The sequence below is a fragment of the Anomaloglossus baeobatrachus genome, chromosome 5 (genome assembly GCF_048569485.1).
Source record: "Anomaloglossus baeobatrachus isolate aAnoBae1 chromosome 5, aAnoBae1.hap1, whole genome shotgun sequence".
NCBI classification, from domain to species: Eukaryota; Metazoa; Chordata; class Amphibia; order Anura; family Aromobatidae; genus Anomaloglossus; species Anomaloglossus baeobatrachus.
Genome location: NC_134357.1, coordinates 496,653,696 through 496,678,234, shown reverse-complemented (window position 1 = coordinate 496,678,234; position 24,539 = coordinate 496,653,696). Strand labels below are relative to the sequence as shown.

The following is a 24,539-nucleotide window of genomic DNA, read 5'->3' as shown; positions in this document are numbered from 1 at the left end:
GCCGGGCCAATAATAAATAGAAGAGAGGGGCCACAGCCGGGCCAATAATAAATAGAAGAGAGGGGCCACAGCCCGGGGCCACTAATAGAAGAGAGGGACCACAGCCCGGGCCAATAATAGAAGAGAAGGGCCACAGCCGGGCTAATAATAGAAGAGAGGGGCCACAGCCGGGGCCAATAATCGATAGAAGAGAGGAGCCACAGCCCGGGGCCACTAATAGAAGAGAGAGACCACAGCCCGGGCCAATAATAGAAGAGAAGGGCCACAGCCGGGCCAATAATAGAAGAGAGGGGCCACAGCCTGGGCCAATAATAGAAGAGAGGGGCCACAGCCGGGCCAATAATAGAAGAGAGGGGCCACAGTCCGGGCCAATAATAGAAGAGAGGGGCCACAGCCGGGCCAATAATAAATAGAAGAGAGGGGCCACAGCCGGGCCAATAATAAATAGAAGAGAGGGGCCACAGCTGGGGCCAATAATAAATAGAAGAGAGGGGCCACAGCCAGGCCAATAATAAATAGAAGAGAGGGGCCACAGCCGGGCCAATAATAAATAGAAGAGAGGGGCCACAGCTGGGGCCAATAATAAATAGAAGGGTGGGGCCACAGCTGGGGCCAATAATAAATAGAAGAGAGGGGCCACAGCCGGGCCAATAATAAATAGAAGAGAGGAGCCACAGCCCGGGGCCACTAATAGAAAAGAGGGACCACAGTCCGGGCCAATAATAAAAGAGAGGGGCCACAGCCGGGCCAATAATAAATAGAAGAGAGGGGCCACAGCTGGGGCCAATAATAAATAGAAGGGCGGGGCCACAGCTGGGGCCAATAATAAATAGAAGAGAGGGGCCACAGCCGGGCCAATAATAAATAGAAGAGAGGGGCCACAGCCAGGCCAATAATAAATAGAAGAGAGGGGCCACAGCCGGGCCAATAATAAATAGAAGAGAGGGGCCACAGCCGGGCCAATAATAAATAGAAGAGAGGGGCCGCAGCTGGGGCCAATAATAAATAGAAGAGAGGGGCCACAGCTGGGGCCAATAATAAATAGAAGGGCGGGGCCACAGCTGGGGCCAATAATAAATAGAAGAGAGGGGCCACAGCCCAAGGCCAGTAACAGAAGAGAGGGGCTACAGCCGGGGCCAATAATTGATAGAACAAAGGGGCCACAGCCCGGGCCAATAATAGAAGAGAGGGACCACAGCCCAGGCCAATAATAGAAGAGGAGGGCCATTAATAGAAGAAGAGAGGGGCCACAGCCGAGGCCAATAATAGAGAGAAGAGAGGGGCCATAGCCCTGGACCCCTAATAGTAGAAAGGAGCCACAGCCCGGGATCAATAATAGATAGATGGATAGATAGATAAGATAGATAGATAGATAGATAGAGGGATAGATAGAGAGATAGATAGATAGATAGATAGATAGATAGATAGATACACTAAAGTTAGGTTAAGATCTGGTGACTGGGCTGGCCACTCCATTACAGGTAGAATACCAGCTGCCTGCTTCTTCCCTAAATAGTTCCTGTATAATTTGGAGGTTGCTTTGGGCCATTGTCCTGTTGTAGGATGAAATTGGCTCCAATCAAGCGCTGTCCACAGGGTATGGCATGGCATTGCAAAATAGAGTGATAGCCTTCCTTATTCAAAATCCCTTTTACCTTGTACAAATCTCCCACTTTACCAGCACCAAAGAAACCCCAGACAATCACATTACCTCCACCATGCTTGACAGATGGCATCAGGCACTCTTCCATCAGTAGTTCTGAGTCTCACAAATGTTCTTCTGTGTGATCCAGACACCTCAAACTGCGATTCGTCTGTCCATAACACTTTTTTCCAATCTTCCTCTGTCCAATGTCTGTGTTCTTTTGCCCATATTAATCTTTTCCTTTTATTCGCCAGTCTCAGATATGGCTTTTTCTTTGCCACTCTGCCCTGAAGGCCAGCATCCTGGAGTTGCCTCTTCACTGTAGACGTTGACACTATCGTTTTGCGGGTACTATTTAATGAAGCTGCCTGTTGAGGACCTGTGAGGCGTCGATTTCTCAAACTAGAGATTCTATTGTACTTGTCTTGTTGCTCAGTTGTGCAGTGGGTCTCTCACTTCTCTTTCTACTGTGGTTAGAGCCTGTTTGTGCTCTCCTCTGAAGGGAGTAGTACACACCGTTGTAGGAAATATTCAGTTTCTTGGCAATTTCTTGCATGGAATATCCTTCATTTCTAAGAACAAGAATAGACTGTTGAGTTTCACATGAAAGTTCTCTTTTTCTCTGGCCATTTTGAGAGTTTAATGGAACCAACTAATGTAATGCTCCAGATTCTCAACTAGCTCAAAGGAAGGTCAGTTTTATAGCTTCTCTAATCAGCAAAACTGTTTTTAGCTGTGCTAACATACTTGCACAAGGGTTTTCAAGGGATTTCTAAACATCCATTAGCCTTCTAACACAATGTACCATTAGAACACTGGAATGGTGGTTGTTGGAAATGGGCCTCTATACACCTATGTAGATATTGCATTCAAAACCAGACGTTTGCAGCTAGAATAGTCATTTACCGCATTAACAATGTATAGAGTGTATTTCTGTTTAATTCAATGTTAGCCTCATTGAAAAAAAAAGTGCTTTCCTTTCAAAAATAAGGAAATATCTAAGTGACCCTAAACGTTTGAACTGTAGTACACTGTGTAGAATTATTAGGCAAATAAGTATTTTGATCACATGATATTTTTATACGTGTTGTCCTACTCCAAGCTGTATAGGCTTGAGAGCCAACTACCGATTAAGTAAATCAGGTGATGTGCATTTCTGCAATGAGGAGGGGTGCGGTGTAATGACATCAACACCCTATATAAGCTATGCTGAATTATTAAGCAACTTCCTTTCCTTTGGCAAAATGGGTCAGAAGAGAGATTTGACGGGCTCTGAAAAGTCCACAATTGTGAGATGTCTTGCAGAGGGATGCAGCAGTCTTGAAATTGACAAACTTTTGAAGCGTGATTACCGAACAATCAAGCGTTTCATGGCAAATAGCCAACAGGGTCACAAGAAGCGTGTTGGTCAAAAAAGGCGCAAAACAACTGCCCATGAATTGAGAGGAAAATCAATCGTGAAGCTGCCAAGATGCCATTTGCCACCAGTTTGGCCATATTTCAGAGCTGCAACGTTACTGGAGTATCAAGGTGTGCCATACTCAGGACATGGCCAAGGTAAGGAAGGCTGAAAAACGACCACCTTTGAACAAAAAACATAAGATAAAACGTCACGACTGGGCCAAGAAATATCTTAAGACTGATTTTTCAAAGGTTTTATGGACTGATGAAATGAGAGTGACTCTTGATGGGTCAGATGGATGGGCCAGAGGCTGGATCAGTAAAGGGCAGAGAGCTCCACTCTGACTCAGACACCAGCAAGGTGGAGGTGGGGTACTGGTATGGGCTGGCATCATCAAAGATGAACTTGTGGGACCTTTTCAGGTTGAGGATGGAGTGAAGCTCAACTCCCAGACCTACTGCCAGTTTCTGGAAGACAACTTCTTCAAGCAGTGGTACAGGAAGAAGTTGGTATCGTTCAAGAAAAACATGATTTTCATGCAGGACAATGTTCCATAACATGCATCCAACTACTCCACAGCGTGGCTGGCCAGTAAAGGTCTAAAAGATGAAAAAATGGCCCCCTTGTTCACCTGAACCCTATAGAGAACCTGTGTTCCCTCATAAAATGTAAGATCTACAGGGAGGGAAAATAGTACACCTCTCGGAGCAGTGTCTGGAGGCTGTGGTGGCTGCTGCGCGAAATGTTGATCGTAAACAGATCAAGCAATTGACAGAATCTATGGATGGTAGGCTGTTGAGTGTCATCATAAAGAAAGGTGGCTATATTGGTCACTAATTTTTGGGGGGGTTTGTTTTTGCATGTCAGAAATGTTTATTTCTAAATTTTGTGCTGTTATATTGGTTTACCTGGTGAAAATAAACAAGTGAGATGAGAATATATTTGTTTTTTATTAAGTTGCCTAATAATTCTGCACAGTAATAGTTACCTGCACAAACAGATATCCTCCTAAGGCCCGTTTCACACGTCAGTGAAAAACACTGACGTTTTTCACTGGCGTGTAAAACATGCACATGTCCCTCCATGTGCCATGAATCACGGCACACGTGGGTTGTCTAAGTGCAATCCGGGCTCCGTTCTCCGTGGCCCGTGATTGCACTTAGAGATTAACTCACTTGTGCGCACTCCCGCTCTCCATGGTGCTGATCGATCCCGCGGTGCAGCATCCGGCCGGCGCTGACCCCCACAGCAGCTGCTTCCGGGTCGGCTGTGTCGTGCATCATGAATATGCGCAACAGTAATGAGCCGGCTCAGAAGCAGCAAGCTGCACGGGCTGCAGAGGACATCGCTGGAGCCGGGTGAGTAAAAATGATTTTTATTTTAAAAGCACGCTTTTTTCTGGCATGTGCTTCACGGATCACACCACCACGTGGTCCGTGGGACATCAGTGATGCCAGAAAAAAATGGACATGTCTCCGTGCGGCAATCACGGACACGCGTGAACGCTGCACAGAGACATGGTCAGTGAAAAATCACTGATGTGTGAGCAGACCCATTCATTATAATGGGTCTGAGTATGTCAGTGATTCTGGTACGTTTAAAAAAAAAGCACAAACGTACCAGAATCACTGACGTGTGAAAGAGGCCTAAGGCCGAAAACACACATCCGTTGAAACCACGTCCGTGTAAAATGGACCGTTTTTCGGGTCCGTTTTCCGTTTTTTAGGTCCGTTTTTATGGTATGTGTGGCCTGCGAGTGTATCCCGCATGCTAGTCGTATGTGCGTGTGGAATGTCCATGTGTGCGTGAGTGAAATAACTGACATGTGTGTGTGTTGCCCATGTGAAATGTTCTGTGTGTGTGTGTGATGCACAATGTAACGGGGTGCCAGGGGTGCCTCGGGGCTTGTAGTCGTGGCCCCTTCTGCTAGGCTTACCCCTGGTGCCGCCGTCACTTTGGGGACAGGAGATGACTTGGTGGGGCAGAGTGTGGTGGTGCAGCGGTCGTCCGACGTACAAACACTCTTCAGACGTGTTTCAGTGAAATCAGAAAGCATTTTATTGCTCACAGCTTCTTCACACAACCGGCAGATATAGATGACTTTACACTTCTTTAGCTGGGTGAAACCTGCCCTTGACGTCTTCTCCAGTGGGGATGTGCCCGGCTACTCTGCTTCACCTGGCTCCCACTACGGCTACCCACAAACCGGACCCACACCGGTCTGCTTCGCACTTGAGATTCCGCCCGCTCCTTTACTCTCCGGCTTCTCTTTTATCCAGCTCCCACACTCTGCCCCTGCTCTGTTTCTTCTCTCCCGTCCCGCAACCAACTGCCTTCTAACTCCCACTTTTTCCTAACAACTCTCCCTTTCCCTGCCCTTTCAGCTGCCGGCTCCTCCTCTCCTTTGCCCTGCTTTTGTGGTGACAGCCGTCCCACCCGGCCACTAGGGGGTCACCTAACACAATATACATACAATAAAAACATTTTTATTAAACAACATCAACATTCCGGGCTCCTTTGTAAGGGGTCTGCCCACCCCTTACACACAATGTCGTTGATACATGTCGGCTGACAACAGACAGAGTTGCGCGATAAGAATGAACTCGGGTGAACTTCACCCGACTTCATTGTCATGCCACGGCTCTGTCTGTGTGCCGTGTACTGATTAGCGGTCACCCGTGAAGGGCTCACGGGTGACCGCTAATCCACTGAGTGACTGAATTGAGCAGCTCTCTCTCATACTTACCATTCCCCGATCTCCGGCGCGGCGCTGCACGGCTGTTATAAAAACTCCGGCGGCTTTTACTATTTTGAAAAAGCCGGCCGCTCATTAATCAATCTCGTATTCCCTGCTTTACCCGCCCACAGGCGCCTGTGATTGGTTGCAGTCACACACGCCCACCACGCTGAGTGACAGCTGTGTCACTGCACCCAATCACAGCAGCCGGTGGGCGTGTCTATACTGTGCAGTAAAATAAATAAATAAATAATTTAAAAAACGGCGTGCGGTCCCCCCGCTATTTTAATACCAGCCAGATAAAGCCATACGGCTACAGGCTGGTATTCTCAGGATGGGGAGCCCCACGTTATGGGGAGCCCCCCAGCCTAACAATATCAGCCAGCAGACACCCAGAATTGCCGCATACATTATATGCGACAGTTCTGGGACTGTACCCGGCTCTTCCCGATTTGCCCTGGTGCGTTGGCAATCGGAGTAATAAGGAGTTAATGGCAGCCCATAGCTGCCACTAAATCCTAGATTAATCATGTCAGGCGTCTCCCCGAGATACCTTCCATGATTAATCTGTAAGTTACAGTTAAAAAACAATAGAGAATAAGTTGTGCTCACTGCTATAGTCCTGGTGCTCGGGAAAAAAAAGGGGAAGTCAATAGAGAGGGGTAATGCCTAGAGCCCACATGCAGTAGAGGCAGAGCAGGTGTGCGGGCGTGACACACCTGCCACACCTCCCACTGTGTGTGTGCCCGGCGCGCGCCGCCCGCCGATGTCCCGCCCTCCGGTGGGCGCGGCTGGTGCCGCGCGTCGCGCACACGCCCGCACACCTGCTCTGCCTCTACTGCATGTGGGCTCTAGGCATACACAGACCGCCGATACCCCGCCCATTGGTAGGCGTCGGTCGCACGTCATGCACACACCCATGGACTTTCCCCACACCTGATAGTAATGACCCACACTCCACCAATGGAATTACAGGTGCCTGTATATAGAGGCTCACTCCCAACACAGTCCCTGGGCTCCCACCACGCAGTGAACTTTGATCACTCTACCTCGCCTTTTTGGTAAGATAATTTCTCTATGCTGCTTTACTATGCTCTACTTTGATCTCCTTTTCCATGTGACTCACTTTTATTTCCTGACGACATTACAGGCTTTCTCCTGGTGCTCTCACCCTTATCCAAAGTGCTCCTAGGTATGTTCCTACCCTCTCCTTTTCCCCTTTTTTGACTTTTACATACCATTATAGTCATTTTTACCTTTCTTCCCTAGCATCACTGACGTCATCTTGACCATTCACTTGGCATACTACATATGACCAATAACTGTAATACACATATGACAATGCCCTATTGGTATGTATTCTCATCCCTATACCTTGCCCCAACATTCTTAACATACTATCTTTTACTGACACTGTTTTCATTTGACAGCATTCACCTTGTATCCTAGTCTACCGTGTGAGCCCCTTCATATTGTATGCCAGCCCCTTATTGGTATGTACCATTATATACAATCCCCCTCTTTGTTGTCCCTTTAACTCCTTCCACTTTTAATATCCATATGTTTCCACATTAGGGTTTCCCTTGTCCACTTTACTTGTAGCAACAATCTCCTCCTGCCGGAGTAACCCTTTAGCTGACTTTACTAAGTAAGTCAATCATGGTCTTACCACTCCTCCCTCCTGAGTCATACTATGTGATATCTTATGTATATCCCCTCTCTTTCTTTCCTCCTGTTCACAGGTCCTATTGTACCTACATGATTTTCTACCACAATCTTCTTCCCGGTATGTCCTCCAACATGTTTTGCCCCCTCTTTTTTGCCTCTTGATTACTGCATACTCTTCTACTTTTCTCTTTTCCCTGTTTCTCTCTCCTTTCCACTACACTCTCTCATGTTCCTTCTTTATCTTTTTCCTTTCCTTTTCTTTGTTCTCTTCTTTTTTTCCCTCTCCCTATACCCTCAACATTCTCTTCCTCCACTTTCTCCTTAGCGGTTAGATTCTGTCATGTTACCCCTCACACTACGACAATTGTCTCTTGTCATTCCCATAGTCCCCGATAGGTTATTCTACTTATGTTTTCCTTGATGTAATGTCATGATGCATTTTGTAAATATTGTCTCTGTTTGTTTCCCTTTGTATATCATGTTTGTCTTAGTGCTCTTGACCCCTGGTGAAGGCTCCTGCGTGAGCCGCAACGTTCGGCGGGCAGTACTATATTGGTGTAAAATAAAGAAATTCTGTTCAAGCATAAATACCTGGACTTATCAATTTTTTCACACACTGTGTGCCGGGATTACCCCTCTCTACAGTTAAAAAACAGACACACCCGAAAAATCCTTTATTAGAAATAAAAAACACTAACAAATTCCCTCATTACCAATTTATTAACCCCAACAAAGCCCTCCATGTCCGGCGTAATCCACGGACCTCCAGCATCGCATCCAGCTCTGCTGCATGAAGGTGACAGGAGCAGCAGAATACACCGCCGCTCCCGTCAGCTCCACGCAGCAAATGAGGTGAGTAGCGCGCTCAGCTGAGCTGTTAGTGAAGTTACCGCGGCCACCGCTGGATCCAGCGGTGGCCGTGAGTTACGTGACTGACAGCAGCTGATCGCGCTACTCACCTCATTTGTTGTGTGGAGCTGACGGGAGCGGCGGTGTATTCTGCTGCTCCTGTCACCTTCATGCAGCAGAGTTGGATGCGATGCTGGAGGTCCGTGGATTACGCCGGACATGGAGGGCTTTGTTGGGGTTAATAAATTGGTAATGAGGGAATTTGTTAGTGTTTTTTATTTCTAATAAATGATTTTTCGGGTGTGTCTGTTTTTTAACTGTAACTTACAGATTAATCATGGAAGGTATCTCGGGGAGACGCCTAACATGATTAATCTAGGATTTAGTGGCAGCTATGGGCTGCCATTAACTCCTTATTACCCCGATTGCCAACGCACCAGGGCAAATCGGGAAGAGCCGGGTACAGTCCCAGAACTGTCGCATATAATGTATGCGGCAATTCTGGGCGTCTGCTGGCTGATATTGTTAGGCTGGGGGGCTCCCCATAACGTGGGGCTCCCCATCCTGAGAATACCAGCCTGCAAGCCTTCAGCCGTATGGCTTTATCTGGCTGGTATTAAAATAGGGGGGGACCGCACGCCGTTTTTTTTAATTATTTATTTATTTCTCTGCTCCATAGTGACACGCCCACCGGCGGCTGTGATTGGTTGCAGTTAGACAGCTGTCACTCAGCGTGTGGGCGTGTCTCACTGCAACCAATCATATTTGCCGGTGGGTGGGGAAAGCAGGGAATACAAGGTTGATTAATGAGCGGCCGGCTTTTTCAAAAGAGGAAAAGCCGCCGGAGTTTAGAGAACAGCCGTGCAGCACCGCGCCGGAGATCGGGGAACGGTAAGTATGAGAGAGGGGGGGAACTGACCGACAGAGAGCGATAGGGACAGATAAGACAGAGAGACCGACAGACAGACATAGAGAGAGACCGACCGACGGACTGAGGGAGAGAACGAAACAGAAAAAGAAAAAAGACCGACATCACATGAAAAAAAGCACAAAACGTACAGGGAGCAAACAGAGATGCGTTCCTGTCACTCGGATGTGCGCACAGACCCATTGACTTTCATTGGGTCCGTGCTGCGTGTTGCATGCTGAAAACGGACATGCTTCCGTGCAAAACGGAGACACAAACGTAGCACGCACACGGACCCACGGACCTTAATGAAAAACGCACATTTGCCTCAAACATTAAATAACATTGGTGCACGTTTGGCCGTGTCACCGGTATATACGGAAACGGACCAAACACGCACGTGTTTCACGGATGTGTGTTTCAGGCCTAAGATAGACAAATCTAAAAAAAAACACTCCAACTTCCAAAAATATTAAGCTTTGAGATTTATGAGTCTCTTGGGTTGATTGAGAACATAGTTGTTGATCAATAATAAAAAAATCCTCTAAAATACAACTTGCCAAATAATTCTGCACACAGTGTGTATATATATATATATATATATATATATGTCGCGGGCGGAGGAGGGGACGCCGCGCTCTCCCACTGCTCGGGTCTGGCCGCTGGTCTGTGGTAGCTCGAGCGGTTGGCTGGATCCCGGGGCCTCGAGCGGCGCTCCTCGCCCGTGAGTAAAAGGGGGGGGGTTGATTGATGGTGGGGATTTGGTTATTGTCTGTGACGCCACCCACGGTTGTGGTGATAGGGTTGACACCACCGCTGCTCTGTATGGGGATCCCGGGAGTGGTGACAGGGAGCAGCTGAGTTGGTAGTTCTCCCCTCCGTGGGTAGGGGTTGATTGTCCCGGGGCCCAGTGATGGGGTAAGGATGGATGGTGGCAGGCGAGTTGCGGGGGCCTGGCGAGGTGCAGGGTCGTGGGGGCAGCGCTGTGCTTCACGGCACGGTGGTACTCACTCAGCCTGAGGCGATGACACAGTTTACGGTAAAACACACGGCTGGAAAGACGGTTCCCACGGACGGCTGCTGATGCTTTTCCCCGGTAGGTTAACGGTGACTGTCCTTTCCCTGCACCTAGTACTGCTGTTGGTTCCAATGGGTTCCCACCGGTAAGCCGCTCCCCGGCTTGGATATGGGCCGGAGGAGCCCCTCTTTGCCCGCAGGCGCTGGCCCTGAGGAACTGATGCCTTGGCGGTGGCGGTGTCCCTCTCACTTGGTTGGACTGTTGCCTTCAATCGGGACTTAGTTGTTTGGAAACCCAGGAGGTCCCCTTCACTGACGGATTTGGCAAATTCACGGCGACTCCAAGCCTTGCCGGGGTCTGAAAGGCCCCTGCCAATGGTGCTGGCTTCTCCTTGTGTACCGGTCCGGTACCGCAGGGCCACCGCCCGTCCACGGTCCTTACGGCAACTCCGATAGGCCACTCCTGCAGACGGTCACCGCCGTCTGCCAACCTTGCTGTCTCTGTCCGGGGCACACACCCGGACGCCGTCAGTTAGTCGCTCCACTACCACTTTGCTCCTCACACTTTCACTGTCCAAACTCAACTGCAGTCTGTTCCCGCCTCCAGGACTGTGAACTCCTCGGTGGGCAGGACCAACCGCCTGGCCCAGCCCCTGGTGTGAACATCAGCCCCTGGAGGAAGGCAACAAGGGTTTTTGGGTCTAGCTTTGATGTGCCTAACCGGGGTGTAGGGTGTGGTAGTGTAATTACCTGTGACCCCTGGCTTGTCCAGGGCGTCACATATATATGTATATATATATATATATATATATATATACACAGTACAGACCAAAAGTTTGGACACACCTTTTCATTCAAAGAGTTTTCTTTATTTTTATTACTCTAAAAATTGTAGATTCACATTGAAGGCATCAAAACTATGAATTAATACGTGTGGAATGAAATACTTAAAGTGTGAAACAACTGAGAATATTTCTTATATTCTAGGTTCTTCAAAGTAGCCACCTTTTGCTTTGATTACTGCTTCGCACACTCTTGGCATTCTCTTGGTGAGCTTCAAGAGGTAGGCACCGGAAATGGTCTTCCAACAGTCTTGAAGGAGTTCCCAGAGATGCACTTGTTGGCCCTTTTGCATTCACTCTTCGGTCCAGCTCACCCCCAAACCCTCTCGATTGGGTTCAGGTCTGGTGACTGTGGAGGCCAGGTCATTTGGCGTAGCACCCCATTACTCTCCTTCTTAGTCAAATAGCCCTTACACAGCCTGGAGGTGTGTTTGGGGTCATTGTCCTGTTGAAAAATAAATGATGGTCCAACTAAACGCAAACCAGATGGAATAGCATGCCGCTGCAAGATGCTGTGGTAGCCATGCTGGTTCTGTATGCCTTCAATTTTAAATAAATCCCCAACAGTGTCACCAGCAAAGCACCCCCACACCATCACACCTCCTCCTCCATGCTTCATGGTGGGAACCAGGCATGTAGAGTCCATCCATTCACCTTTTCTACAAAGACATGGTGGTTGGATCCAAAGATCTCAAATTTGGACTCATCAGACCAAAGCACAGATTTCCACTGGTCTAATGTCCATTCCTTGTGTTCTTTAGCCCAAACAAGTCTCTTCTGCTTGTTGCCTGTCCTTAGCAGTGGTTTCCTAGCAGCTATTTTACCATGAAGGCCTGCTGCACAAAGTCTCCTCTTAACAGTTGTTCTAGAGATGAGAAGGTGTGTCCAAACGTTTGGTGTTAAAGATGTCTCAACTCGGGAGAAAACTGTGGTTTTGTATTCAATGGCTATCACACATAGATTTTCTGCTTTCTATATATCTAGATGAAGAGTCAAGTAGAAACTTTGACAGGGAGGTAGCTGAGGATATTGTATTTTAGGACTTTGCAAAGACGTCTGACACTGTCCCATACTGATGACTAATGGGTACATTTAGGGGTACTTTACACGCTGTGACATCGCTAGCAATTGTTAGCGATGTCGCGTGCGATAGCACCTGCCCCCGTCGTTGTAATAATATTTGGTGATCGCTGCCGTCACACGCACATGCCTGTTCAGCAACGTTGCTGTGACTGCCGAACAATCCCTCCCTCAAGGGAAAGGTGCGTTCGGCGTCATAGCGATGTCACTGCAGCGTCACTAAGCGGCCGGCCAGTAGAAGCGGAGGGCTGGAGATGAGCGTGATGTAACATCCCGCCCACCTCCTTCCTTTCGCATTGCCGGTGGACGCAGGTAAGGAGATGTTCGTCGTTCCTGCGGTGTCACCCATAGCGATGTGTGATGCCGCAGGAACGACGAACAACATCGTACCGGTGGTTGCAGCGATATTAAGGAAAGGAGCAACGTGTCAACGATCACCGTTTTTGAACGATTTTGTGCTCGTTGATCGTCACTCATTTGTGTCACACGCTGCGATGTCGGTAATGGCGCCGGATGTGCGTCACTAACGACGTGATCCCGAAGATATATCGTTACCGATATCGCAGCGTGTAAAGTACCCCTAAGAGTCCATTGGATCAGGAAATAAGGTTTGTATTTGGATCAAAAACTGGATTCAAGATTCTCAACCAGAAACTTGTGGTGAATGACTTCTGCTCTGAACGGTCCCCGTTATAAATGCTGTACCCCAAGATTCAGTGCTGGATCAATTATTATTCAATTTATTAATTAGTGATATTGAAGCCTGGATTAATAGGTCGTTTTGCATGAGACACCAAACTATGTAGAATAGCACAATCTATGGTGGATGGTTATATATTACAAGCTAACTTGGCAGTTCAATGTGAAATAATAAACTCATGCACATGGGTACTAATAATATACAGTATGTGCATCAAACATTCTAGGGCGAGTAAAACTAGAGGAGTCACTTGTAGAGAAGGATCTGAGTTCAGGGTCAGTCAGGGCCAGGTATCCTGCTTGGCGCATAGGTGCGGAAACCGACGGTTTGATCTTCCCCTCCCTACACACAGTGTTCCCTTCCCTCCTTTTTCAGCGTTTGCTTGGTATTTCCCTAACCTAGAGTGACATTATCACCCTGACTTGCAGGGGTTTTTTTCTGTTGCTGTTGTAGATCACAGACTAAATAACAACATACAATGCCAATCAGTGGCTTCTAAAGCCAGCAGGATATTGTAATATACTAGAGGCATAGACTCGAGGGACAGGAAAGTAATACTACCACTTTACAAAGCATTACTGCAACTTTATCTGGAGTTTGCAGTTCATCTCTGGGCACCAGTTCATGGAAAGGATACCATGGAGTTGGAAAAGGTACCAAGAAGAGGCACAAAACTGATAAAAGTCATGCAGCATCTTAACTATGAGGATGGATAAAAAGAATTAAATTTTGAAGACGTATGCAAAGGGAGACGTAACTTGTACATGTACATAAATACATAACTTATTTATATATGTAACCTTCTTGTAAACCCAATGAAAAGACATGGGAGCACTCCCTACGTATGGATAATGGTTCAATCTCCAGAGGAGACAATTCTTCTTGACCACGAGAACTATTAATCTGTCGAATAATGTACCTCAGGAGCTGGTGACAGCGGGAACTGTTCATTGTTTAAAAAGGGCTTAGATGTGTTTTTAGAAGAAACCAAATGATCATGTAAAAGTGTAAAGTTCTTTTCTGAATTTTTTGTCCAGTGGATCAAAAATTGGGATCAGGAGGCAGGGCCGGATTTAAGAGGTGGGTGGCCAAGGGCCCATTTTGGAGGGAGGCCCATTTTTTAAGGTGTTGCAATATGTAACACAAAATGAAACGAATGCAAGTTTATTTACAAAAATCATTTACCCAGAGTAATTCAGGTAAAATCATTCATTTTTTACAATCCAGGCACTTTCCTTGGTTTTCGTGCTGCAAAATCACTAATGATGTCACTAAAGTCCAATTCACGTAGTATATGTGACTTGATGCTCATGATAGCCAAATGTACCCCATTTTGACATGTTCCCCCATCCTGGTAAATATCCCCCTTCCTAGTAAATATACCCCATCCTGGTAAATGTCCCCCATCCTGGTAAATGTACCCCATCCTGGCATGTTACCCCATCCTGGTAAATGTACCCCCATCCTGGAAAATTTACCCTCATCCTGGCATGTTTTCCCCCATCTTGCCATGTTTTTCCCCATCTTGCCATGTTTTCCCCCATCCATCCTTGCGTGTTTTCTCCCATGCTGCCATGTTTCCCCATCCTGCCATGTTTTCTCCCGTCATTCCATGTTTTCTCCCATCCATCCTTGCGTGTTTTTCCCCATGCTGCCATGTTTTCCCCCCTCGTTCCATGTTTTCCTCCATACTGCCATGTTTCCCCCATGCTGTCATGTTTCCTCCCCCACCTTAACACAGCTGCTGCCGCACACAGTTTAAAAAAAACCCTCACCTTCCAGCACCCGCTCCACCGCTGCGCACCGCTGGTCGGACCCTCAGTTCCCGCGCTGCCACCAGTCGTCATTACGCCGATGCCACTTACTGATACTCCTACCGTCTCCTAGGCAACAGGCCTGCAGCCTAGGAGAGGAAGAGTACATAAGCAAGGATGGTTGACCTTAGGGAGATCAACATCCAACACCGCGGAGACACCATCACGTGTTTCTCAACGCAGTGATTCTAGAGCAATGCCCCCTGGGAAATATATTCAAAACAAGAAAGCCTGCGGAGACACCATCACATGTTTCTCAACTCTGGCAGGAAACTAGCCAGGTCTTTCACCGGAAAGGAACAACCACGGGAAGGGCAGTCTCCAGTCAAGGAGACCGCCTATAACAAACATGGTATCCATCCACAGACAGCTGTTTCAGGGTATTTGCCCCTCATCAGTGTGGAGTAGGAAACTGGCTAGTGGGAGCAATGCATAGTAGAAGACTACATAAGCAAGGATGGTTGACCTTAGGGAGATCAACATCCAACACCGCGGAGACACCATCACGTGTTTCTCAACGCAGTGATTCTAGAGCAATGCCCCCTGGGAAATATAATCAAAACAACGCTGGCAGGAAGCTAGCAAATACCCCGAAACAGCTGTCTGTGGATGGATACCATGTTTTGGCATAGGTGGTCTCCTTGACTGGAGACTGCCCTTCCCGTGGTTGTTCCTTCCCAGTGAAAGACCTGGCTAGTTTCCTGCCAGCGTCGAGAAACATGTGATGGTGTCTCTGCAGGCTTTCTTGTTTTGAATATACTTCCCAGGGGGCATTGCTCTAGAATCACTGCGTTGAGAAACACATGATGGTGTATCCGCGGTGTTGGATGTTGATCTCCCTAAGGTCAACCATCCTTGCTTATGTAGTCTTCTACTAGGCATTGCTCCCACTAGCCAGTTTCCAACTCCACACTGATGAGGGGCAAATACCCCGAAACAGCTGTCTGTGGATGGATACCATGTTTGGCATAGGTGGTCTCCTTGACTGTAGACTGCCCTTCCCGTGGTTGTTCCTTCCCGGTGAAAGACCTGGCTAGTTTCCTGCCAGCGTTGAGAAACATGTGATGGTGTCTTCGCAGGCTTTCTTGTTTTGAATAGGAGAGGAAGAGTGTCATAGCAAAGAGAAATGTCTCCTCTGGCTCTGCTCAAACACAACTTTGAACTGCCGGCGCAATCACACCAGCAGTTCAAAGTGGCTGAATGAGGCGACAGCACACGTGCCGACAGAAAGTGCTCTGCGTGCCCTGGCTGGCACGCGTGCCATAGGTTAGCCATCACTGGCCTAGAAGCTTCTGCTGGGATCGGAGAAGGCTGCCTCATGCCATAAGCTAAGCATTAGGTACAGGTACTAAGGAAGTCTACCTAGCCTGGTCAGTGGATGCTGATGCAGGTGCCATGACTCTGCGCCAGCCACTGAGATGTAGGACCATAGCCGGGTCCCTTCACTTTCAATAGTTTCTCTTTTGTTAAATGTTCCTTATCATTAGAAACGGTTCACAGCAAAGAGACATGTAATTTACATGTTTTGAGATATTAATCCTTATATTGGTGGGAGGCCTCCACTTGGTGGGTGGCCCAGGGCCCGGGCCGCTTGGGCCCCCCCCTAAATCCGGGCCTGTCAGGAGGGAAAGACTAACTTTTCTGGAATGGATTGAATCATGCACAGTGATTGTGCTTGTGCCTCTTCCATTTGTCCTTTCCCATCCATTGGTTGACCTAGATGGAAACTACCCTAACTAAAGTCACCAATGACCTACTACCAAAGCCAAGCAACACTACTCTCTCCTTCTCCTCCTCGCCCTGTCCTCTGCCTACGACACAGTGGACGATTCCCTCACACTACAAATTCTTCCATCTCTTGGCATCACAGACTTGGCCATATCTTGTATCTCTTCATACCTAACCGACCGGATATTCAGCGCCTCCCACTCTCACACTGTTGAGGAGAGCCATAAGATGAAATACTTAATTAACCTCTGCACATAGAGCACTATGAGAAGGTGTGTTGAATGAAATTAATTCTCTATATATAAGCCAGTCAGTCTTCGGAGGAACTCGAAGATGGCCCCCGGTGATATCACAGACCCTACCATCAGCATGGATCCACCAGATGACGTCCCTCCCATCACCATCACCATGGATTCATCCACTGAAGTCAGACCCACCCATAAACAGCAACACAGATCTCCCCATTGGCTAGCCCATGAACTGTCCCACTAAATGGGCATATCTGAACTTGTGTACACCCCTAGCCTATATCAAGAGGACGCATGCTTGTACTCGCTCTGTTCGGTGCCATCTTTACTGTGACCAAGAAGAGATTTTACATCCGACTGTGTCTGGTGTGAATTCTTTACGCATGCACTTGGTCTATACCAATTAGGCCAGGCAGTAGGCAACTAGTGATCTCTGGTTAAGAGTTCACCCTAACAACACCACATCCTCATCTCTCCCCCTGTCGGTGTCCCCCAAGGTTCAGTTCTTGGATGCCTGCTCTTCTCCATCTGCACCTTTGGCCTGGGACAGTGTCATAGGTGTGTCACGAGTGACAGACAGCCCTGTGGTGTCCCGCTGTATAAGGTCACTGCGTTTGGCTACACAAACTGCTCCATGACATTCTATTTTTCCTTATGTGGTGTAAATGGAAACCTATGTATCTTCTCTGTTTGTGGTTAATCCTTTTCCTTTTAGGACCCTGCGGATATCCTCACCTCTCAGCTGTTAATTGTCATCACTACCCCTTGTCTCCTTAAACACCTGTATTTCCCCTTGGTTTTTGCTGGTGATAGAGTTAATTTTCTTTACAGTCTTGAGTGCCAGCAGTTGGTTTGTAATCATCTGGAGAAACTTAGTTGCATGTTGCTTTACCTCTCCATGAGTCTTCTTGGAGATAAGTTGGTTGTTTACTTTCCCCAGTTTGTGTTCTCTGAGTGTTCTTTAGAAATTAATGGGGTTGCCTAAGCACTCATCCTATCCGTTCCTTACCTAGGGCCCAGTTCAGGGTCAGCCATGGCCAGGTATCCTGCTTAGCACATAGGTGTTGAACCTATCTAAGGTGGTCATGGGAGCCAGAGACCAGCGAAAGATTTGACCATCTCCTCCTTCCCTAGACACAGAATTTCCTTCTTCCCTTTCCTCCTTTATTGCTGTTAGCTTGGTATTTCCCTATACCTAGAGTGACATTATCACCAGCCGTACATGAAAAAAAAACTGACACGCTTTTTTTCTGTTGCTGTTGTTGGGGAGGTTATAGGTCCAATCACAGTTCTGGCTGATTGGCTTCAGGGTCTGTCTCTGGAGGTAGCAGACCTTCGGTCAGCTGTGCAGCAGCAGCATCGGTTGCAGATTCCATGCTTTGGAAATTCTGCAGATTGGCAGGTCCAGCCTGAGCCCAAAATTGCTCTCCCAGACAGGTTTTCGTGGGATAGAGACTAAAGGCTGCTTTACACACGGCGACATCGCTAGCGATGTTGCTGCCGATCGCACCCGCCCCCGTCGTTTGTGCGTCACGGGCAAATCGCTGCCCGTGACGCACAATATCGTTAGTCCCCGTCACACATACTTACCTGCCTAGCAACGTCGCTGTGGCCGGCGAACAACCTCTTTCTTAAGGGGGAGGTTCGTGTGCCGTCACAGCGACGTCACACAGCGGCCGACCAATAGAAGCGGAGGGGCGGAGACCAGCCGCATAAACATCACGTCCACCTCATTGCCGGAGGACGCAGGTAAGCTGTTGTTCGTCATTCCCGGGGTGTAACACGTAGCGATGTGTGCTGCCTCAGGAACGACGAACAACCTACGTCCACAACGACCAACGAGATTTTGAAAATGAAAGACTTGTCAACGATCAACGATTAGGTGAGTATTTTTGATCGTTAACACTCGCTCGAAGCTGTTACACGCAACGACATCGCTAACAACGCCGGATGTGCGTCACGAATTCCGTGACCCCGACGACATATCGTTAGCGATATCGTTGTGTGTAAATGGGCCTAAATTCTTGGCGTTCAAAGAGGCCTGTAAATTGTACTTTTTAGGTTTCAGCCTTACTCCTCTGGGGATGAAGAGCAGCGAGTGGGGATTGTAATCTCACTGTCTCATGTTGCAAGGGTATCAGCAATCCCGGGGTTTTTTTACCACATGGCTCTGGTTGCCTCTGGTCTGTGGATGGATTTTTGGAGGCCTTAGGTCTCATCTGTTAGATCCTCCCCGTGTCTCCTTGGCTGAGTCCAGGCTGCGTCACCTCCAGCAGGGGGATATGGCAGGGGAGACTTATTGTTCAGAATTTCGTAGATGGGCAACCAACACCAAGTAGAATGACCCAGCCTTTAAAAGCCAATTTTGGCAGGCACTGTCAGGTTGAAAGATGCATTGGTGATTTATGAGACCCCCGAGTCCTTGGAGGCCACCATGTCCTTGCTAGAAGTGTGGATACACGCCTCCGAGATAGGGTCTCCTGGGAATGTGGCCTAACCATTCTATCTCAGAGCAGCACTCTGGATTCGGCAGACCCTTGATGATGTGGGGATGGACAATTAGGGTGAGTGTTTGTCTTCTACTTGTAATTCTCGATTTGTCCTAACAGAAGAGGTGGTGTTAGAGAGCAAGACTGAAAATATTTCTGTTTGTAGACAGTAGAGCAGGATTCAGCATGGTGGATGCTCAGTTTGTAAGGACTCATGGGCTTACCTGCAGTGTGTTAACTAAACCAATCTCCATCTTTGCCATCAACTCAGCACCACTTCTTCACAGATTGTAAATGATATATAACTGAGGGTAGGATCCCTGCATTATGAAGTAATTTCCTGTTATGTCCTGGAGGGCCTTCCTACTCCTATTGTATTGGGTCTACCCTGGTTGGTGAAACATAATTCTGTAGTGGATGGGCCATCTAGGGAAACTGTAGAGTGGCAAAATTACTGGCTTGATAACTGCTTAAACACTTCTCTCTCTGCTTTCTCTACAGGGACCTTACCTGCACCTTTATCTGGGTTTGAGGATGTACAGTATTTTCAGAGAAGGAATGTCAGAATTTGCCTCCCCATCGTGTATACGACTGCCCCATTAATTTGCTTTCTGGAGCAAAACTACCCAAATCCAGACTGCATAATCTTTCAGGTCCAGAGAGATAAGCCATGAAAGATTACACTGCTGAGAGTCTGGAGAAGGAACATATCAGACCCTCCTCTTCGTCTGTGGCGGAATTGGTTCTTCTTCGGTCAGAAGAAATATGGAGTCTCCGTGCTTGTTTGGATTTTCTGGAATTGAATCACGATAACCAGATGAAGCCTATATCCTCTTCATCTGATTGCGGATTTATTCAACCAGTTTGTAGGAGCTAAATGGTTCTACAAGTTGGAGTTAAGGGGACTTACAGTCTGGTTAGAATAAGGGTGGCTTTACACGCTACAACATCGCTAGCCGATGCTAGCGATGGCGATCGTGATAGCACCCGCCCCTATCGTTATGCCGATATGTGAAGATTGCTGCCGTAGCGAACATTATCGCTACGGCAGCGCCACACGTACTTACCTGCTTGGCGGCGTCACTGTGACCGGCGAACCGCCTCCTTTCTAAGGGGGCGGTTCACTCGGCGTCACAGCAACGTCACTAAGCGGCCGCCCAATCAAAGCGGAGGGGCGGAGATGAGCGGGACAAACATCCCGCCCACCTTCTTCCTTTCTCATTGCTGGCGTGTGGCAGGTAAGGAGAGGTTCCTCGTTCCTGCGGCGTCACATGTAGCGATGTGTGCTGCCACAGGGACGAGGATCAACTTCGCCCAAGTGACAGCAGCGATAATTGGGAGAGGACCCCCATGTCAATGAGGAGCGATTTTGGATGTTTTTGCAACGATCCAAAATCGCTCCTAGGAGTCACACACAATGAGATCGCTACAGCGGCCGGATGTGCGTCACAAAATTTGTGACCCCAACGAGATCGCTGTAGCGATCTCTTAGCGTGTAAAGCCCGCTTAAGAGACGGGGATGAATGGAAAACTGCTTTCAATACACCTATGGGGCATTTTGAAAGTTTGGTCATGCCACTTGGCCTCACTAATGCCCATGCCTTTTTCCAGCATTTTGTGAATTATATTTTTCACCATTTGGTGGGCAGGTGTGTGGTTGTTTATTTGGAAGATATCTTGATCTACTTACCCAATAGAGAGACACATCAGGTACATATAAAATAAGTATTACAGATTTTAAGAGGTAAACTGTATACCAAACTGGAGAAACGTGTTTTTGCTGTCCAAAAGGTGCAACTTTTGGGTACCTGTTTTTGTCTTTGGGTTTTCGAATGGATACAGAGAAGGTCCATGCCATACTGGACTGAGATCGTCCAGAAAACCTGAAAGTGTTACAGCGCTTTCTAGGGTTTACTAATTTTTACTTGAAATGATTACAGAATTATTCGGTAATTGTGAAAACTCTCACTGACATGACAAAAAGGGGTTGGATTTCTTTAAATGGTCAGACTCCGCCCAGCAGTCTTTTTTCTCTTTAAAGAGATATTTTTACACTGCACTCATACTCATCCAGCCTGATGTTTCACAGCCTTTTATCATAGAGGTGGATACATCTGAGGTGGGGGTTGGGGCTGTTGTCACAGGGTTCATCATCTGGTAAATGGCGTATATGTGCTTTCTTTTCCAAGAAATTGTCTTCTGCCAAGAGAAACTATGATGTTGGCAATAGAGAACTCTTGGCTATTAAGTTATCTTTCGAGGAATGGCGTCATTGGCTGGAGGGGGCAGTCCATCCCATTTTTGTAATCGCAGACAATAAAAATCTGTCATATCTTGAGTCTGCCAAATGTCTCAATCCTAGCTAGATGTTTTTTGTTTTTGACCATGTTTAGTTTTACTGTCATGGCCCAGGGGTGAAAAATATCAAAGCAGATGCATTATCCCGGAGCTTCCCTTGTGGAAGTGACCATGTGAACCCTGTCCCCATTTTGCAGAATGGGGTGGTTGTCTTAGCTTTGTGCCCAGTAAGGGGAGATGTTGGAGGCTCAGGGGAACAACCTGGCCTCCTGCCCTTCAGGGAGGTTGTTTGTGCCACCTAATTTGAGCCGTAAAATAATTGGGCAACATCACAATACTGTATATATGGGTCATCAAGATAGTAAAGCAACCTCAGAGTTCCTTTTTTGTCATATCTGCTTGCAATATTTCTGCTCTATCCAAGGTAATATATACTCGTCCGTTGGGATCTCTTTTCTGCAATTGCCCATCCCTAGTAGACGCTTTTATCCATGGATTTCATTATTGACCTAACTTTGTCTGCAGGAAAGATTGTAGTTTTTGTAGTTTTGGATAGGTTTAGTAAGATGGTACATTTCATCGTGTTACCGGCACTTCCGAGTGCTAAGACTCTTGGTCACGTGTTAATCACGGGGTTCCTTCTGATGTGGTCTCAGATCGAGGAACCCAGTTTGTTTCCAAACTTTGAAAAGCTTTTTGTGCTCAACTGGGGGTGCAGTTGTCTTTCTCTTTCTGCCTTCCATCCGCAGTTGAATGGTCAGATGGAATGCATAAATCAAAATTTGTAAACTTACCTTAGGTGTTTTGTCTCCAAGAAACAGAAGGATTGGGCATCTTACTGTTGGCTGAATTTGCTATAAACAATCGTCACCATGAATGTACTGGCAAGTCACCATTCTTTGGTGCACACGATTTTCATTCGCAATTTGGTACCTTTACTGGTAGATGGGCTTCGGGAGTGCCTGAAGAGGTGAGTTTTGCCTTATCGCTCTTCTATATGGCAAGGGGTTCAGAGTAATTTGAAGCTGATGGGAGACGGATACAAACGAATGGCTGACCAAAAACGCTTGCCAAGTCTGCAGACCTAAGTGTGAATGACTATGTTTGGTTGTCTTCCAGGAATATTAAGTTGAATGCTCCTTCCTGGCAGCTGGGACCTATGTTTATTCGTCCCTATAACCCAGTAGCGTTTCGACTGGAGTTACCTCCGGCTCTTATGAGCCACAATGTGTTCCACAAGAGGTATGTGGTACCTTTGGAGCCATCCCCCTTGCCGCCAGCGCCAATCATGGTTGATGGTAATTTAGAGCTTCAAATAGCAAATTGTTGATTCTCGTTTTCTACGTTGTTCCCTTCAGTACTTGGTACACTGGAGGGGTTATGGTCCAGAAGAGGGGATGTGGGTTCCAACACTGGTTGTGAATGCAACAAGGTTGGTTCGTACATTTCATGCTTCCAATTCAGATAAGCCTGGTGCTGAGTGTCTGGAGACCACTCGTAGATGGTAGGGACAATGTCATGGGTGACAGACATGTCATGCTAGGTACGGGGGAAGTACCAAGTGAACGGTGAAGGGAAGGGAAACCCTTTGTCTAGGGAAGGGGGATATGGTGACCCCTGACCAAGCCTACCGCTGGGACCTGTCTTCCCTCACCACCCTAGATCGGTATCCGGCTTGGCGCATAGGTGCGGAACCTGACCCTGGCTGACCCTGAAGTAGGCCTTAGGTAGGGAGAAGATGGTATGAGCGCTTAGTCAACCCCACAAAGCTCTAAAGAAGGCAGCACTTTAAAAAAATAGTGCAAAATATATTGGACATTTATTGGCCTATATGGCAACGACACAGTTCTCACAATGAATGGCTTGAGAAAGGTTCATTGCAGTGGTGGTTCAGCTGCACATTGGCTCTGATGAGGGAAGGGGATCCACTCAGCTGTGTGCCACATCTACCCAAAATGTGCCACATCCCCCCAATGCAGCCAGTTATATTTTGACCCCGAAGGTATTCTCTGAAGTCTCACAACAACTTGGTGGGCTGGTGTGAATGCCGCACTGTTCAGAAGTGGAGGAAGCTCCTGGGTGATAACTTTTAGCACTCTGCTCTATTTGTTGGGATTCACTTTTCTGCAGTGCAATTTGCTCTAGGGGCCAGGAGCAAATGTTTGCATATTTCAAGTTGTGCCTACAGAAAGGATCTAGGATAAGCTGGTGTTGTTGCTTACCTGCTGCACCTGGTCCTCCTTTACACAGTGCAGAGAAATGAGAGTGGTAATATTATTTGATCTGTATGAAAAATTACTTAAAGTGCATTCATCAATATGTCTATCTATCTATCTATCTATCTATCTATCTATCTGTCTATCTAATGATATTTAATTCTTAAAGGCATTGTCCACTTTCAGGAAAGGGACCCAAACTGTGTAAATTAACTAAAATAACAAACTCAGCAGGCACTCAACCTCCTTGGATCTAGCACCGGCTCCCTGCCACTGCTCCAGTCCCTGTATTTTTGCTGCAGCGATGACGACACATCAACAGCGTATCACCCCCACTATAGCCAGTCACTAAGCTCAGTGATTTTGCCAAGGTTGACGGCATGTGCCGCTGAACGCCATGATATCTAGAGTAAAATGCTACTTTTTTATGCCTTTTACCAAATTCATTCATTCATTTGTGACAAGTTTCTACAATTTTTCGCCTCATACAACAGATTCCTATTTTGTTGATCAAAATATCTATCTAGCTATCTTATGAGAATTTTATCAGTAGCATCCACCTTATATATATGTTTTCTGCCTGATGGTTTCCCGAGAAGTGCTGTCAGGTTACACTTTAACATTTGCAGTCCTTTGTACTGATGATGATCAGGGTCAAAAGTTCCTGGCAGCCACTGATTATCCTGTTCCTACTGAAACAAACATCTAACCCGGTGTTTCCAGAAGAAGTGATGCAAGATCGTGCTGTCAGGGAAGCAAACCTTTCAACTACCAGTTATCTTTTCTATATGCCCATCATGACTACTATGGATAATGGGCACCGCCACAATGTCAACCTTACCTGGAGTGGGACTGAAAAGGGATTAACACTAAAAAACGAGACAAGTCGGAACCTTTTT

General features: G+C 47.3%; 1 protein-coding gene across 3 annotated transcripts in view; it reads right to left on the bottom strand.

Moving 5' to 3' along the window:
- Positions 1 to 24,539, bottom strand: part of TEKT3 (tektin 3) — a 106,152-nt gene that overhangs the window by 32,617 nt on the left and 48,996 nt on the right. Inside the window, exon 1 of one of the 3 annotated variants that reach the window (XM_075347953.1) lies at positions 1,712 to 2,148. The exons of the other annotated variants lie outside the window; for them this stretch is intronic. Within the exon in view, the coding sequence (XP_075204068.1) occupies positions 1,712 to 1,751 (40 nt within the window). The 5' untranslated portion in view covers positions 1,752 to 2,148. Of the gene's footprint in view, positions 1 to 1,711; positions 2,149 to 24,539 lie in introns of those variants that run through there. 3 annotated transcript variants of the gene reach the window in all.